General features: G+C 28.7%; 1 protein-coding gene across 4 annotated transcripts in view; it reads right to left on the reverse strand.

The window, feature by feature from the left end:
- Positions 1-268: 268 nt before the first annotated feature.
- The window catches only part of LOC141534981 (very long chain fatty acid elongase AAEL008004-like), a 46,563-nt gene continuing 28,294 nt past the window's right edge, over positions 269-18,537 (reverse strand). The window contains exons 3-8 of one of the 4 annotated variants that reach the window (XM_074254669.1): positions 9,857-10,047; positions 8,594-8,674; positions 7,869-7,952; positions 5,856-5,912; positions 5,678-5,783; positions 269-2,195 (exon numbers count right to left, since the gene is read on the reverse strand). In XM_074254669.1, coding sequence (XP_074110770.1) covers positions 1,732-2,195; positions 5,678-5,783; positions 5,856-5,912; positions 7,869-7,952; positions 8,594-8,674; positions 9,857-10,047 — 983 coding nt within the window. In that variant the 3' untranslated portion in view covers positions 269-1,731. The remainder of the gene's footprint in view (positions 2,196-5,677; positions 5,784-5,855; positions 5,913-7,868; positions 7,953-8,593; positions 8,675-9,856; positions 10,048-18,537) is intronic. The other 3 variants (XM_074254671.1, XM_074254670.1, XM_074254672.1) reach the window with 3 other exon arrangements.

Consider the following 18,537-nt stretch of genomic DNA (forward strand, 5'->3'; position numbering starts at 1 on the left):
AAGATCTGATGAGAACTCGATTTTAGAAAAACGGGGTGAAACCAATAACTTCCCGATTTTTGAAAATTTTTAATTTTCTTAGCGGGAAGTTAAAAATTATTCATTATTTCAAATATTGAGTCATCAATTATTTATTTGACAAAAAAAATATGGATTGAGATCAATAATATTAACAGAACTTTTGTTATATATGTTTGCTATCAATTAAGTAAATTACATCTTTGAATGGATGGGAAATTATGATCTGGAAATTCACTCAAGACATGAATAAAATATAAGAAAGAATTTTATTTCATTGTTTTAGATTATCTAAAAATTAATATAAATTTAACTGTTCATTTAATATTTTGGTAGTTTAAATAATTTTACCAATCTATTAAAACAGTATATCTATTGTAAGATGTTTACATAAATTGTGATTATTATAAGAATGTAACATTAAATTCATGAGCATAATAAGTCCAACGGTTACACGACTGATGATCCGAGGACAATTGATCTGCAACCTTTTACTCACACGAAAATTGACCTAAATCACAGTTTATTTAAAAGCGAAGAAATACGATTGACACAATATCTAATAAATATTATTTGAACCAAAATGACAGGAAAACATCTTTGTGATTGAATTGTCTTAGATCAATTATCAAACAGATAAATAGTTATTGATTGAATAGTCCTCGAATTGACGGTTATGTAATTACTCAACCAGATACTTGCGAATGATAAATTAAATTAATTAACAATAAAATAAGTTTACCTAAACTAAGATCATTGCAACAAAATAACTTCAAGTACTTAGAGAATAGGTAAACAAATCTCATTTTTCTCTCCAAAAATATCTTCGATTTCATATATATACAAATATAAATTTTCATAAATTAAAAATACATAATTTGTAACTTGAAAATAATCATCCCTATTTTATTGAAAACTTTATATATCTCATTTGGAACTTATTGAGTTATTATATGTACAAAAGCCACTTATAAGTGAAAATATATTTGAAAATATTATGTAATCGCGCCATCGTTTCATTTAAATAATTATTTTTTCATATAAATTAGAAAATTTAAGATTTTTTTATCATTGATCACACAGACCGATAAGTTGGCTCTGCTATAATGTTAAAAATATATTTAACTCCAACACAGTAGCAGAGTAACTTTTTTTGATCAATGATTAAAAATATTATAAAAAATACATTTCATTATATTCTCCTAATTTCCATATCCATAATAATTAATAAAACTAATCTATCTATTTACAAATTTTTTTTACCTTATCGTTTTAATATTGTAAAACGTTACAAAATAGTATATTTTTTTTTCTTTCTTGATCTAAATATAAATTGACAAATATTCTACCTTCATATACAAAATTTTATAAATCGATAATGTTCTATATGTCGAATTTTTATGAATGCGTCAAAGAAGTAAATAATTCTAAATATTTTTAACAAGTCAATGTTTGTTAAACTTTTTAATTCCACCGATTTCGTTTAACATTTAAAAAAAATTTGTTTTTTTCTATAATAAAAATCAATAAAGATGTATGAATAAATAAACCATTGTTGCGGATCTTTCTTCTCATATCTGATGGAAAAGATATGAAGAAGCATCGACACTATAATTTTCCAGTGATTTAACCGAGAAAATCGAGCGATAAATTATGGACGAAAACTCATAAGTTGTGGAATATTTTTCTTTGTATATCGTCGTGATGATCCGGTCATTCTGTTATCTTGTATGGTTTTCGAAGATTAACATCATTTTCAGCACCACTATGTGAACTTGTCCCATTAAAAGTTACATAGCTCTTGCCATTGGACAGACCATTAGGAATGCAGTTACTTGTAGCAGCGTTCACAGCTGCCGCTGCTGCATTCTTAGCTCGAATGCTTGACTTTTTATCACTGTATTGCTGCTTGTAGAATTCATTGAATAGGAAGAAGAACATGACTGCATGAAGTCCAATCCACCACACAAACGCTTTTGGATAATTACATTCAATGAAGAGTAACTGGAAGGCATGTATCATAATGGCTATGAATTGTATCATTTGGAAGGCTGTGAGGTATTTTTTCCACCAAAGATAAGGTTGTACTTGGGGTCCAAGAGCTGCTAAGAGGTAGTAAGTGTACATGACGATGTGGACAAATGAATTGAGCAAACCGAAAAACGTTGAATGGCCACCTACGACAGTAAACATTTATTATCGTAAGCAATGTTGTGCATTCATTTTTACTTTAATGAAAAAATATTCAAGTGGCACAAAAAATTAACTATCTTTTCGGATTTTTTTATGAAAACACGTCAGTATACCATGCTTCAAAAGTTTCCTCCAAGAATCAGCATGATTACATTTTTCTCTCAAGATTTTAAAACATTTCCAAATCATCAAAAATTAGATTTTTTTTTTATTTTTAAGGAAGTTTTTTTACTGCTAAATGATATATAAAAAAATGTTAAATTACGATTAAAATACACTTTTTAATAATAGTTCAATCAAACTTTATCGTGAAAATATTCAAAACAAAATTTTTAAATGTACGTATTTTTTTTAAAACCTTGTAAGAAATTAAAATATTAACACTTATCTGTGAATTATACTATCATTCATAGGATAGATGAGGTTAATCAAAGAAAACTAAAAATATGCGTGTTTCACTTTTTCCAATAAAGTATATCGTTTAATATCAAATTTTTGGGGACATAAGTTTTAATGATCTAAGAATTATAGTTTTCGAATGCACAATATATTAGTTATTGCTATCGCAATGGTAATTATTACTATTACGATTTTAATCAAGAAAATTTTAGTCATAGAATTAACTAAAAAATAGAAAATATTATGAAAAAAATGACGATCGTCATAAAAATAAACATTTTATTGTCTACGTGATACATTTTTTTTGACTTAACTGAAGCGAAAAAACCGCCTCCATTTAAAGGTATATTTCATAAAAATCTAACTATTGCATTTTCTTCATGAAAAATTTTATTCTTCTTTTGCTATCTCACGTCCTAATTAGTCGAATCGATTTCAATAATACCAATGTTTAGAAAATTATATTACTGCATAGAATGATTTTAACAAAATTGATGCACTTAACTGTTGAACGATTATCTTAAACGAGTTTGAGGGTGAGCGAAATTGGTAAGTTTGTTTCAAAATGACATCAATTTTTAATTTTGACAAAAGTAGTTAGTTTTACAAGATCTATCTTTCATCTCGGGTTTGACACTCGGATCTACCTTTCATCTTCAAAAACACTGTCAAGAGATAAATTTACTAATTTTTCGTACCATATAATAATATAAAATCTATTGAAATATCCATATTAAAAAAAAAAAAGGAATCATATTAACCTTATTAGCTCTTGGTAACTTTGCATGAATCAGAAGCAAATTTGAAAGTAATTAAAAATAATGTATGAGATCAATTTTAAATTTTGTTGGCGCAAGTATATTTTACATGTTTATTCCACTAAAGTGAAAATTTTAATTATTAATGAAATTTCAGCTTTATTAAAGCTTCATGCTTGAAAATCTAACTAAATGTCGATTACTGAGCTCCTCAAATCTTCAAAATATTTTCGAAATGCAAATGAAAATCAATTAATCTGAAAGTTTTTAAAGATCTCAAAATATCGAAATTGGATGAGAATTTGACTATCCAAAATCAATCTGAATTTAATAACTTCCTCATTTCTAATCATCCGTGACTTTATTAGTTAATTAAATAAGCAAAAAGCTAAAAATTAACTCAATCAAATCTTTGGGAAAAGCTTTTTGCTAAACAGTCCATAGGTCATTTTTTACGAATTGTTAAATGATAGTTTCTTTGTAACTTTGGTTTTTACTATAGATCATACATTATTTTTAAAACAGTTGAATTGATTCTTTTTGAAAAATGTTGAATCTATATTTTTTACGTTCAATATGTGAAACTGACGTTTAAAACGTTCAAAATGTTGAATTTACGATTTCAATGTTTATTACGTTCAACTAACATTTTTAACATTCAATACGTCGAATTTCCGGTTTGAACGTTGAATACGTTGAATGTAAGACTTAAATTTCGACTTGGGTCGTTTCAGAGATATCGCTATCGAAACAATTCAAAAGAAGTTTTTTACATGGCTCCAAAATTTTGTGCCAGATCGTTTTTCAAGTGAAATATTATATTTTTATATATATTCAAAATTCAAAATTTTAAAAAAGTGTTTTTCGAACGTAATTTGTAGATTTTCGAGCTTAAAGTGCTCGATTTGGATTAACGTTGTATTATTGAGCTCGACAAGCTCAAAACTTATCATGCAAAATTTGTTAAGCATTTTTGCTCGAATATAGTGGAAAATTTCAAAAACGGGCTGCAGTGTCAATCGTTATACGGATTTTATTCTTCGTGCCACCAATTTACACACGGAAAAAATTGTACGAGAAATTACAATTGTCACATCGCAATCCAAAACCCAACTTCAAATATTTTTACTTACACAATTTTGCATTTTTGAACTTACTACTTGCATACACAGAAAAAAAAATTTACTTGAATTAAGTAAATAATTTTGAAGAATTTCATCTTCTTGATTTGAGTAAAAAAATTCTTAAACTAAGAAATTATTCAGGGTCTAAGTAAATTTTACTTAATTCAAGAATTTTTTTTCTTGATCCAAGACAATAAAACTCTTCAAAATTATTTTCTTGGTTTGAGAATTTTTCTCTTAATTCAAGTTAATTTTTTTTTCTGTGTACGACTTTTTATGTCGTTAAGGAGTAAACTATTTAAAAACAAAAATGCCGCGAAATTTTAACCAAATTTTTCATTTTTTCGTAAAAAGCTCAGCCAAAATTTCAATTTTCACTTTTTTTTTTCCTTTGTCCAAGTTCTAGATTAAAGTCTCAACTAAAACACATATTTTTTTTTTTTTTTTCTCACTTAAAATGACCCTGCTAGGAGTTCTGTTGTCAACGCGGACGTATTTTTTTCGAGGGCTTGCTGGAAATGACCTCACAATAGCAGAGGTTTTAATATTTTTGTTTCGAAAATTTCAGTAATCCGTTATTAAATATATATCTTTGAGACAGTAAAAATTTTGAATCAAATATTTCATTATTTACATTAAAAAAAATTGTTACATTTTTTCCCGAAGGAAACCCATGTAACCCCTTCAGCCCTCAAAATTCATCTTTAAGTAATAAATTCTGAGATAGAAAGTCTGAACCTGAATTACGGAGTGACAATCGTAATTTTTTGTGAAATTGTCTTTCCATGCAAGATAAAATTTTTTTTTATTGAAATTTCATATAAAATCATTAATAAATTGTCAACAATGTTAAGGTTCTGATCAAAATAGTTGTTTTTTTTTTTCGCAAACTCCAAATCGGCGCTTCAAGCTTACACATTTTATTTTACCAGATGATTAAAGTTATTTTACTCAATCTGAAAATCTACCGTAAACTCTGGTCTCTTAAATACATCGCTAGAGTCTATTACTTTAAAAGTCAAACAAAATCTTGAGCAACTGAAGAAACTTATAATATCTTTTTACTCAAGCTGATTCTCGAAGACCACATTTGAAGCATAATGAACTTACATATTTTCATGTGAAACTCGTATATAAACATAATAGGCTATTTTTTGCACCACTTTATGGAACATAATAAATTACCGGGAGTGAATTTAACTCCAAACCATACTGACATAGGCATACACCCATGGTGAATTACGTGAAGAGTTGATATGTGATTATTCTTCTTTCGAAGAACGAAGAATATCTGTGGAATGTTCAATAAAATTTTTGTATTAGAAAAAAAATAAATTTTCATCAGTGAAACATTAATATTTACCGTGTCAAGAAACTCTGTAAATTTCGAAAAGTAGTACCACCAACTAGCATGGACCATCTAGATTTTAATAAAATATATTAATATGTTGTTGAATGATTAAAAATGTATGATTACGCAATTACCGAGATTTAGTGTAATAGAAATATTTCGATTTCATTCATCAAAATATTATGTGCTATGTTTATGAGGTGCAATTCGAAAAACTACTAATATTAATGTGAAAATCAACCATAAGTAAAATCCATTAATTTAAATGTAAAGAATTTTTTGAAACAATCAAGAGTTTTTCTTATGAAAATTTTCAAAGATAATTCACATGGAACATTATAATTATTTTTATGATAATATTTTCTTTTTAAGAATTGAATGAAAAGTTATAATTTTCTTCAAATATTATTTTTTCGTTGAAAATTAATGTATATGGGGTATTCCACACCAAATCGATTACTTTTGAACCTTGCTTTTTTGTTTTTGACCATAATTCATAATTCATATGAATTAAAAATAATAGGTATTTTTGCTAAATTCTAATTTATGAAATTATGTCTCCTTTTTGAGTAAAGTTCGTAACTAAAAAATCACAAGTTTTCAACTATTGATAATAGCAAAGTTGTTGCATCTAGACTATCAACGAAACATGTTAGTATACTGAAAAAAAAATTAACTTCCATCAAGAAAAAAATTTTTGAATCAAATAAAATTTACTTAAATCAAAAAAATTTTCTATTTTAAAAAACGAAATTTTTTATTTAAATCAAGAAGATAAAGTTCTTCAAAATTAATTCCTTGATAAAATAGCAACATTAAAATTTTAACGTCTTGAATGAAAAATTCATAAATCCATTACATATATGACAATTTTTTTTAAATTATTTCATCAACAACTGAATTTTTCGATTTTGATAGTCAAAAATACGTGAAACCTCATTATATATGTATATATATTCAATATTACACCTATATTAGAGTGGTAAGGCTTCAAATAAACTCATTTGATGAATCGGCTGATTTTACGAATTTTTAAGTTTACAAACGGCTGATTTCACGTCTGTCTAAGTTTAGAAACGTCCAATTTTAATGAAATTTAATTTTAGTTTCGGCTGCATTCAGCGTCTCAAGTTTTAAAGTGGCAATATGTATGACTAAAAAATTTTAACGGTCGTAATTTACAATAACTTCATTTTTCATATGCATTAATTTAGATGTTCAAGCTTTTAGATTATTTGTTTTTTAATTTGAAATATTTTTAATGACTCTTTATTTTTAATTTCGTAATTTTTAAATTGATAACATTTTATTGAAGCTTTTACTTTAAATTGCTGATTTTACAAATAAATTTATTTGTGACTTTCATTATTTTCAAATAACTGTTTTTTCAATTCTTACATTTTACGAAACATTTAATTTATTGTAGACATTAACTACGTTTCTAACATTTAAGAAAAATTATTTTTTATATTTAGCTTATTTTACAAACGGAAAAATTTATGATTTTCAAATTTTAGACTTTAGAATGCTTTAAATCTAAGGTTGGCAATAAATCCTTAAATATAGAAACCGACTTGAATTAATGAACCCGATTGTATGTAAGTTGCATTACACACAAAAATTTCTTCACTTGAAGTTGTTTATTACTCCAAGCAATTATTTAAAAAAATAAAGATAATGATCATATCTAAATTAAAATACTGAATAAAATGAAATGAAAACAATTCCTATCTAAAAATTTAAAAGGAATAACTCTTATATATATTTATTTTTTCAAAAAATCCTTTTAATTAAGTATAATGAAAAATAAGATAGAGAGAGAAAATAATGACGACTGGTACGTACTTGACCAGTTATCTCGTATGCTAATAGCCTGAAGCACATTTATTTTTGAGAATCCAAAATATGAATTTTTTGTGTGCACCAAAAAGTTAAAGCAAGTTATATAAAAACTACTCTAGGGTATGTTACAAATCAAGCTGTTCTCATTTTCTCGATTGATAGTTTTAAATCCAGGACACCCACCCTCAGTACTTGAGGTCGGTCGCTGTAGTCTACAGGTTGGCACTTTAGCGAGTAATCTCCCGTCAGCCATCCGGACATTCCTATCTGTAACCACAACCAGCAAGGTGTCGTTTTCCGATCAGACAATGTATTTAAATACCATCACCATATTATAGCATATGCATAAGTCATATCATTAGGAAATAATTATTCCTTTGATACTATATTATTATTTTTTAATGTCTACATATTTACAACTCAAAACAAAAAAATCAAACGCTTAAAAAAATTTTATATTTTATTTTAATAACGCATAACATTCGGAAGTAACAGCCATGATGCGAATTTATTTCGCTGTAGACTAAGCCCAATGTTGAGTAAGTTCGGCGATGAATTAATCGATTATAATTATTATTTATTGCATCATAAATTCTACGAGTCCCCAGTAATAATCTATAATAACGTTATAATGCAGCTGTAAAATTGGTTAGTAATGATTATTATTTCTAAAATGTCCATTATCGAAAGATTAGATTTTTTTTAAGTCCTCTTAAATAGCTGTAGAAAAAAAGCTACATAAAGCCGCTAACTACAGTAGTTTCCATGAAATTTTCAATATCGCCAAGATCCCAGCCTATAGGAATTTTTAAAATTATAGATCATAAGATTATTAAGGCCATTAGATGATCATCTGTGATATCACGGGGTGTTGCCCTGTTGAAGACATAAAACAGTTATATACTTACTCTTATCGCGATCGGATTGTCTGAATAGTCCACTGGTTGACAACGGAAACTATAGTGGCCCCACCAGCCTCCCATCAGACTCTGTGTTATTTTCAAAGTTTTAAACAAAAATATTTCCAAATAACTTGATTATGTTTAAGTTTAATAACTAGACGATATTGCTGGTCATTAATAGTAATTATTATTATTATTATTGTTATTATTATTGATATCATCATCATCATTTTTTATTAAATCATATAATGCGTTTGAGTAATTTCAAGTTTTGTAGTTGAAGAGTTGAGTTTTAAAGGGGTATCTTTTCATTTTTGATTAATCGAGACAAAAAACTGGTTATCTCTTATTATAAATATTTTTAGTGAACTTTTTTAATTTAGCTATGAAGTGCTATCGGTTATGAAGCTACAATTTGATTCTCATTTAGAAATCTTTATAATTTTCGAAGTAATTAATATTTAAAAGTTAAAAAAACTGCTTTTTTAAAATATGAAGATACCCTTTTGAAAATCAGCTCCTCAGTTTGCTTCTTGCAATTATTACTGATAGAAAATAACTAAAAAATACTAGATAAAAAAAATTTTAAGGAATGTTTCATTAAAAGATTTCTTTCAAAAGTTGATCAGGTCAAAATATTTTAAAAATCCTTACTATGTTGCAATGAAATATTCTAGTCTTTTGCCAGATGAATTAAGAAATTTAAATCAAATTAATAAAACAACCAGAATTCCTCTAGGTTAATTTAATGAAAAAAAATTGATTATATCAAATTTCTTTTATTTCCTTAATTAACATTCTTAGATTAATGATCATTACACGTTAGCTGACCTATGATTTCTACATTACAATTCCTAAGATTAATTTCGTTATAGATAACGATTAATTATACTTTGAAATCCACTGAGAAAGGTCCTACGAAATAACAGTTTAGCTCTTTATCATTTTTTTTTATCTACAATCAGATTGTTAAAGCTAAACGTTTGCAACTCCACGTCGAATTGTTTAAGGTCAAGTATATTAATAATGAAAACGAATTTATTTGCTCACTTCGTTCATATTTAATAAGATTGAGTTGAGAATCGATGGCACAAATGTTTAAAGCTGATTAATTAAAATTTGACATGATGTAAATGATCAGCATGTGATTATTGGAATATGATTATCAGCTAAATTTTTTTAATAATTACAATATGATGTTGAAATATCTTGAATTGTATTAAAAATCAATAAATGTAAAATTTAACAAACTTGAAAATTTTTCATTACCTCGTAAAATATCCATGTTGAGAATATAACTTGAAACAAATTATAAACGATCAAAACTTTCTTTAGTTGAAATGGTTTGCGATTCTCCATCAGTTTTGGTCCTAATACTTTTACAAGGTAAACATAAGTTAGGCATATCATTAACGTTGGAAAAGGTGAATGCATTAAAAACCAATTGGTCGTCCGAGCGTCTGGAATTAAAAAATTAACGTCTTTTATCAATAATTTGTTAAATTTAAATATTAACATGGCATGTCAATACAAAACATTATGCTTTACTTAGCATTTACAAAATTAGATTGTCAACAGAACAGTCGGATAAGTATTCTATATTGAATATGTATAATACAACTCCTTACAGAAAAAAAAAATGCTTGCAGAAAAAATTAAACTACAATGAATTATAAGGAATTCATAAAATATAGTCATCGATTGATAATAAATACTATTTCAAACCGTAAAGTCGCAATTTTAATAGTTTGTTTATGACATTTATTATTCGAATGTTACAGTTCAGTAATTATATTGAAAAAAAAAAAAAACAAATTTATTTCAAAATTATGAAAGTTATGCAAAGGTTGAAAAAGTTATAATAAATATAATATTAAGTACATAAAGTATAATAATTAATATAATTAATTAATAATTCTGATTGAATGTTTGTCATTTTGCACGTAAAAGATTATCATGTGTAAAAAATATTAAGAAAGGTTGCTAAATTTCTATCGTAAGAATTTCACATTTTAATGTAGCCAACATTTACAAGGTAAAATAGTAATTTTTAAATGCCACAATAAGAACGAAACAATTATTATTGACTTGGCGCGTTTTACTGGCTGAAACGATAATTTTAAAAGAGTGAGAGTCGTTATTTACAACAGTAACCGCTACAAATCACTTTTTTCAATATAAATGTTGGTTTTTGTATTTTTTTACATTTTTATGTTTCATAATATTCAATTTTATGCCACTCCGGAGTCTGATGTACTGTTTCAAACACTAAAAAGTGCCATTTGGCAGCCGAAATGAAAGTACATTTCTTGATTAAATAAAATTAATACACGGATAATTCATAAACTGTAATTACATATTTAGAATACCTTTTCCCGTAGTAAAGTAAAACTTGTAATATCATTGAAACGAATGCAATAGTAAAATTTCATTAAATACCGATAGACGAGTAGTTTATTTTCAGTTTAGAAAATGTAATGATATGAAAATTGTAGCTTATTTCAAAGACTTTCAGATGCAATTTACATTCATCAGCTAAGTTATTGCATTCAGTAGTTATGTCGAGTAGAATCGACAAAAATGGGATTTTTCGAATCCTATATCTCCTTACAAGAGAGTTAAGTCTAAAGTGTATAAAGTTGTAAAATAAAAATAATTTTTTTTCCTTGGGAGTTTGGCTAATATTAATATTTCGTTAAATCAACTACACAGAAAGAAAAATATACTGAAAATTACTATTGAAACATCGTAATTTTTAGTTTGAATTCTTTTTAAGGAATTGTACTGTTTAATTTTACACACAGTCTTATACACTTTAAGAAAAATTACGATGTTACTATAGTAATATTGAAAAGTCGATATATCAATATTTTCTCAATAGCATAGTAATTAATACGATCGGTAAAGGGAAATATTTTCCATCACTCAAATTGAAAAGAAAGAAAATTTGTAACCACATTTAATATGGTAATTTATCACTACGATAAATTAAGGAAAGATGAGAAGAAGGGATACAAGGAAAGAGAGGATTTTAATTAGTCTCTTGTCTCTAGTCTCATTTTTCGAGAAAGATAGTTACCTAAACTGAGTGAACAATTAATTATTTCATTTATGTTTATGTGTTGAATTATTGAAATAATTTAATTTATTATTATTATTGTTGTTTGTGTTTGTTGTTTGTGTTCGAGTTCAAAGAGTTTTTCTATGCTTTTGAGCTTTTCGAGCTTAAAAGTCTCATAGAAGTTTCATAGAACACTGTTTTTTGAATCTTCAAATCACAATAACTTTTGAATAAATCAACCAATTTTCTCGCAGTTCACCTCAGGTCAGACTAAAAATTTTATAAAAATTCTGATTAAAACATTTTTTTCAATTTTTTTCGACAACGATATCTCACGAACAAATCAATCGATTTTGACAGGACCGGCGATGATCGACGTAGTTTTTCAAGGTTAAGAGCTGATTAGTTTTTGGAATCAATCGACAAAGCCGTTAAAAAGTTATTCTAAAAAAAACAGTTTTTCGAATTTTTCTATTTATGAAATTTCTTAAAATTTTCTGGTTGGAATAGATTCAAATTTCACGAAAATCTGAGTTTGATCGAGTCCCTTCGAATGGCGCCGACCACGATGAAATCGGTCAAGCCGCTCAAAAGTTATAAGAGGGTCACATACATAAACATACACACACACACACACATGCGCGAAGGCAAACCCTCGTAGAAATAGCCAGAATAGGTTCTTAAGATCTTATTAAAACGTGGAGATCTGGCGCAAACTCGATTTTGTCTTTGCCGGAACTATCTATTCCGTATGATCGAGATTTCTTATCGACAATTTGAGATTTAGATGCTGCATTCCCGTCTAAAAAAACATACGCAAATAAGACTAATAATAATTCTCCTATCATCACTGACTCGACATCTCTGAGGAATCCTTCAACAGAAGAGTCAGGCAAAAGTGCGGATAAATTTTCAAAGGATGCTGTTATTGCACCTAATTCATCTTCGGAAGTTTCCGTTAATTCTACTCCCGCAGCTATATCTGATGTTTTGTGGACCGTTGATGATAGTGTTCTTCAGATTATGGGTGCTGAGCCTACTGCTGATGAATCTCAGCTAGTTTTACGCTCTAGTGTAACAAACCACTGGAAAAAATACATGACAGACGGTCTTAAAAAGGAGGATAAGGAGTCACTATTGGAGAAACACCCGAGAACTAGAAAGTTCTCTCTGAAGCTTCCTATTTTCAATGAGAAAGTATCAAGAAGCCTGAAGGATTCTGCGGTAAAAAGGGATAATTATTTTTTTTTGGACGCCGAAGTTTTCGGGTTAAGCATTGTCAGTTCTTTCTCCGGTCATTTATGCGTTAGAAGCTCGAATAGAAATTCTTATTTCGGATAGGATAAAGACATTAAAGGCAGGAAAGATTCAACAACTGCTTAAGATTCCCTTTTTTTCTTGAAAAGCCGGGATTATGTATTGCTAACATCTTGATTCTATACTTTGAAGTTACTAAGGATTATAAGAATAGCAATGATTTCTCATATATTCCGTACAAGGAAGTCAAAAGTGAAATAATAAGTCGATGGATCTGGTCAGCTTTGGTAGATTTGAGAGTGGATAGAAAATATACGGCTCATTCAACCAAGCATGTGTCTACTTCTAATAATCACTCCCTCTCGATCCCAATAATCAAAATTATTGTATTTTGATTCCCTTAAACATTAATTGTGGCAATGCTTTGAATAAATGAGGTTAGCTGGGCGAGGGGCTGGGTTCACAGCGGTAATAGTATATTACACCCCTTGGGAAGAAAAATAAGAAAACATGTAATTGTTGGCCGAGGCGGAGCCGAGTATATAAAAATAGTAATATACTATTTTTTACATACTTTAAATTTGTGGCACAAACTGCAGTGTCATGTAGACAGAAAGAGTACTACTAGTGATCGTTTGGAAGAGGCGCATCATACACGGAAAAAAGTAAACTGTAATAAATAACAGTCGATTTATAATAAGTAATGATCAACTGTTAAAAATTACCACTTCAAACAGTAAAATCATGATTCTACTACTCACATTGTAATATTTACAATTTAAACCTTACAATTTACTCTTTACATGAAAGAAAATACTATTTCAAACAGTAATATTCGCCATGTAAATGTCTAAAATGTTAAAGTATAATAATTAAAAATTCAGACTTTAATATTTATCATTTCGTACCTAAAAAATGATGTTATGATATGTAAAAAGTATAGAATAAAGTTAGTAAATTTCTAATACAAGCAACGTCAATATTTACAAAGTAAAATGGTAAATTTTAAACGCAACGCTAAAAATCAAACTGTAATTATTGATTTGCTTAGACTGGTAAAATGTATATATTAAAAGTATAATTTTTACTGTTTGAAATATTAAATTCTCCCAGAGTGAGACCCTCTTCTCTTTCATCTGAGTTCCCTTTCTCTTCATAATATGGACTATATATTGAAATGGCTATTTTTACTGTTTGAAACTGTAATTTTTAAAGATAAAAGAGTCGTTATTAACTATAGTGACAACTACTAATTACTTATTTTGGATATTAAATTATAAATTGTGGCTTTTATACTTTCTACATTAAGTTCTATAATATTTACATTTTTGCCACCCCGATGTTCGCTTTACTGTTTGAAACTATAAAAACTAATCGGAATCCGAGTGAATATTACAATTTACTTTTTTCCGTGTACAATTAAGATAGAATTTTACTTATAAGTAGGTTCGTTTAATCATTAAATTTAATGTTTGTAACTATTTCCCTATGACCGGAGTCAATAACTTGTGCGCCTGCTACACAATAAAAAAAAAGAAGTTGTAGGAAAAATTACAATTGTAACTTCGTAACCCAGCACCAGAATCTCTATACGGTAACTTTGATAATCTTAAATTTCAAAAATTACGATGTTACACTGTAAAAAATCCGGAGTGAATCGGGAGTGAATTTCACTCCCATTTCACTCCCATCACTCGGAGTTCTGGAGTGAAGTAATTAATCACTCCGCGTAGGTAGTGAATCCGGAGTTTTTGTTTGCGGAGTGATTCCGGAGTGATTCCGGATTTCACTCCGAAAAACATCCGCGTTCGGAGTTTTAAAAAAAAATAAAATAAGGATGAATTTTCGTTCTACAAAAAAATCTCAAAATTAATTTACTATAAATGATTTATTATAAATCAAATAATAATAATAATAATAATAATAATAATAATAATAATAATAATAATAATAATAATAATAATAATAATAATAATAATAATAATAATAATAATAATAATAATAATAATAATAATGATAATAAAGTCTCAGCTACTAACATGCTCGCTGTCCCAGTCTTACTATACTCTTTCGGTGTCCTGAAATGGACCCGAAAGGATTTACGAGATCTCGACATCAAAACCCGTAAGATCATTAATATGAATCGGAGCATGCACCCCAATTCATCAGTCGCCAGATTATACCTCTCCCGGTCCATCGGTGGGAGAGGTTTGCAGAGTTTGGAGCGGCTTCACGACCGTTTGGTCCTGGGTTTAACTCACGAAGTTGTCAATTTCACTGCAGACGAGGATGACTTTCTTATGCAAATTGTACATAAACATGAAAATGCGCATAAGGGGTCATTCTTGTATAAGGCAGCAATATATGCGGCAAGAACCCTTGGTCTTGGAGAAATAAACGCTCTTATGGAACTCCGAAAGGAGGAATTTAAGAGCGTCATCAGGAACGCCGAGGAAAAACTACTCCTTGACGAACTGATGGACAAGTCCATGCACAGCGTGTTCTTTAAACACGTGCGTGATCATGGCTTGTCCATCCAGCTGACGTTTTCCTTCTTAAAGTCAGCGGGCCTGATGTCCGAGACTGAAGGGTTCATATTTGCCTGCCAAGATGGTGTCATTAACACTCTTGAGTACCGTAGCAAGGTGCTCCAGGTGCAGCTTCCGGACACGTCCTGTAGGAGGTGTAGACAACATCCGGAGACGCTTATGCACCTTTTGTCGGCATGTCCAGTGCTGGCGAGAGGTGCATATATCCAGCGTCACAATGCTGCCCTGAGAGTACTGTACAACTATCTTCGTCATTGCTACGGTATTGACGTGACACCAGTGCTGCCTTATTTGCCAGGAGATATTCCCCAGGTTGTTGAGAATGACAGTTGCAAAATTTATTGGAACATGCCATTTGCAACAACCCGGCGGATAGATCACAACAAACCTGATATTGTGCTCTTCGACAAGGCCACTCGTGACATTTATGTCATTGAGTTCTCGGCCCCGGCTGAATACAACATCTCAGCCAAAGAAGAGCACAAAAGACAAATATATCAGGATCTCCTGTTTGAAATTGGCAAACTTTACCCAGGTTACCGTGTCAAGCTTGTCGTCCTGATTGTTGGCGTCCTAGGAGGGATGAAACAGTCTTTTGTATCCTCACTTGCCAAAGTTCCAGCTTGCTCATCAAAAGCTGAGTTCTTGGCAGTTAGGATGCAGAAGGCTGTTTTACTTGGTTCTCTCCGTCTCTTAAGGGAAATGACTTTGGCCTGCTGTGATCACTAACCGCCTTGTTGTGCGGAGTGGTCCAGCAGTAACGGATGGAGCTCAGGCTGGGCCCTCGGAGAATCGGACTCCGGGGATAACCCCCCTGAGCATTTAATAACAAAATAATAATAATAATAATAATAATAATAATAATCTATATTATTAAAAGAATAAGTAAAATTTTGTGGCCAGTGTATTTATATGATGAAATGGGTTTTTATGGTTAAATTTGGTATCGTTGGAAAAGTCTTGACTTGGAGTTGTGCCTTTTCATGGTTTCATATTATTCTCACCAATAGCCAATTTATTATGATAAGTATTTACTATTTAGACTGCAGTCGAAAATACTCTATCTCTCGATACATAATTAAGAAATGACCTTGCATCTCGTGAGCTATTAACATTTTTAAAGATATAAGCTCACCCCGACATTACACTCATCGAGACCTTTCATTTGAGTACCCACATCAATTTTTCATATATTTATATATATCATATATATGTATATATGAAAAATATATCAAAATGCATGTGGGTACTGAAATGAAAGCTCTTAATGAGTGTAACATCAGGATGAGCTTATATCTTTGAAAATGTCAATAGTTAAAAAAGTACAGTGCAAGTCTTACAAAAATCATTATTTAATAAAGCAAAATTTTATCTAATTATAATTAATTTATGAAAAAAAAATATAAAACCATTATAATAATAATTAAAATTAAATATTATTAAAAATAATAAATTAAATTTTTAATAATTAAATATAAAAAAGGTTTATAAAAATATTTTCTTTACAAAAATTTATTTATTTCTAAATTCATTTATTTTGGGAGTGAATGCGGAGTGAATTTTATTATTAATAAAAATTAACTCCTTCTCGGAGTAAAGATCACTCCCGCTGGGAGTGAATCAATTAAAAATCATTCACTCCGCGTTCACTCCGCAGATTTTTTACAATGAACATTGTAAAAATACCTATAAACGCATTAAATATCTGAGTTTTTACGATGTAACATCGTAAATTTTTATATGGACAATTATCAAAGGGACTATTTTGAAAGTCTGATCTTGGATTACGCTATTACATTTGTAATTTTTGCCACAATATTTTTTCCGTATGCCTTCCTTTGATATGATAGCCGTTATTTAGGCTCTCATTAGCAAATTTAAAAATCGCTACTTCCGACGATCCTGGTCAGGATTATAGACAAACATTAAATTATTGTATTGTCATCGACCCTTGATAAGTGTGTCAAGTTTCAGCTTAATCTGCCGTTAGAAAGTAGTAAAAATCACCTTTATGATTCTGATACATAAATAGATAGTTAGAAACAGGCGAAACTAATAAAAGCGTGTTTAACATTTAAAACAACGTCATTCCATTAAATAATATCCACTATAATAGTTAAATATTTGAAATTTTCTTTTTTATTTGGCTCATGAATGTTTTTAAAATCTCACAATATTACATGAAATTTTTCTTATAAGATTTCATTAAAAATTATTAGCAATCATAATTTTGTAAAAGCTTATTTCTGGGTGATTAAAATGTGATTAACTGACTGTTGAAAATTTCAAAATAATTATCATCAAATTTGATCGCTATTGGGCCAATATTAATTTCGATACAAAAAACTCGTTCTTTTCTGGATTGCATATTGAAACATGTTTGAGACAAACAAAGGTTTTTCAGGGTCGTAATAAATAAAACCTCCTTTCAAGGTTAGTGCCGGTTTTATGACCTTGAAATCCGGGGTTTCCTCTCACTGTCTGCATGATAAGTATTCAATGTGTAAATACTCCTACTACACTACGATAAATGAGTTCATAAAAAATTTTTCAATGCACCGATTTTAAATTGACGATATGAATAATTTCATTGACTTTCAAATATATAAAAACAATAAAAACATTTCTTTTAAAGTGTCCTGTAATCGATAGCCTACGTAATATAAAAAGATAAATCGGTCTAAAATTAGTCGTTTTAATATAAATCGGATTTTTTTTTGGTTCGACAAAAAAATTTTTTTTCCATCATTTCGAGGCCGAAAGTTCGATTTTCTTCTATTTTTTACGGGAAGTAAGTTATACATATCAGACTGCTCACAATTACTTAATTTTTTTGTTTTATTTTTCCTCCCGTGACCTTACTGTCAACGCTATTATATACGCGGCAATAAAATTATAATTTAATTATATTTGTAGTTTAAATAATATAAATTTGTTTCCTTATATACACAGAATAATTGAATAAAATATCATTAAAATAATAAATAAAATAATATAATAAAAAATTAAAATTGTTTATATAAATTAAAATTTTTTATGATTTTTACGAAAATTTAAATCAAAATATCACAAAATAAACAAAC

Source organism: Cotesia typhae, unplaced genomic scaffold (assembly GCF_013202065.1).
Source record: "Cotesia typhae breed Kobodo isofemale line unplaced genomic scaffold, CoteBio_Ctyphae scaffold_13, whole genome shotgun sequence".
NCBI classification, from domain to species: domain Eukaryota; kingdom Metazoa; phylum Arthropoda; class Insecta; order Hymenoptera; family Braconidae; genus Cotesia; species Cotesia typhae.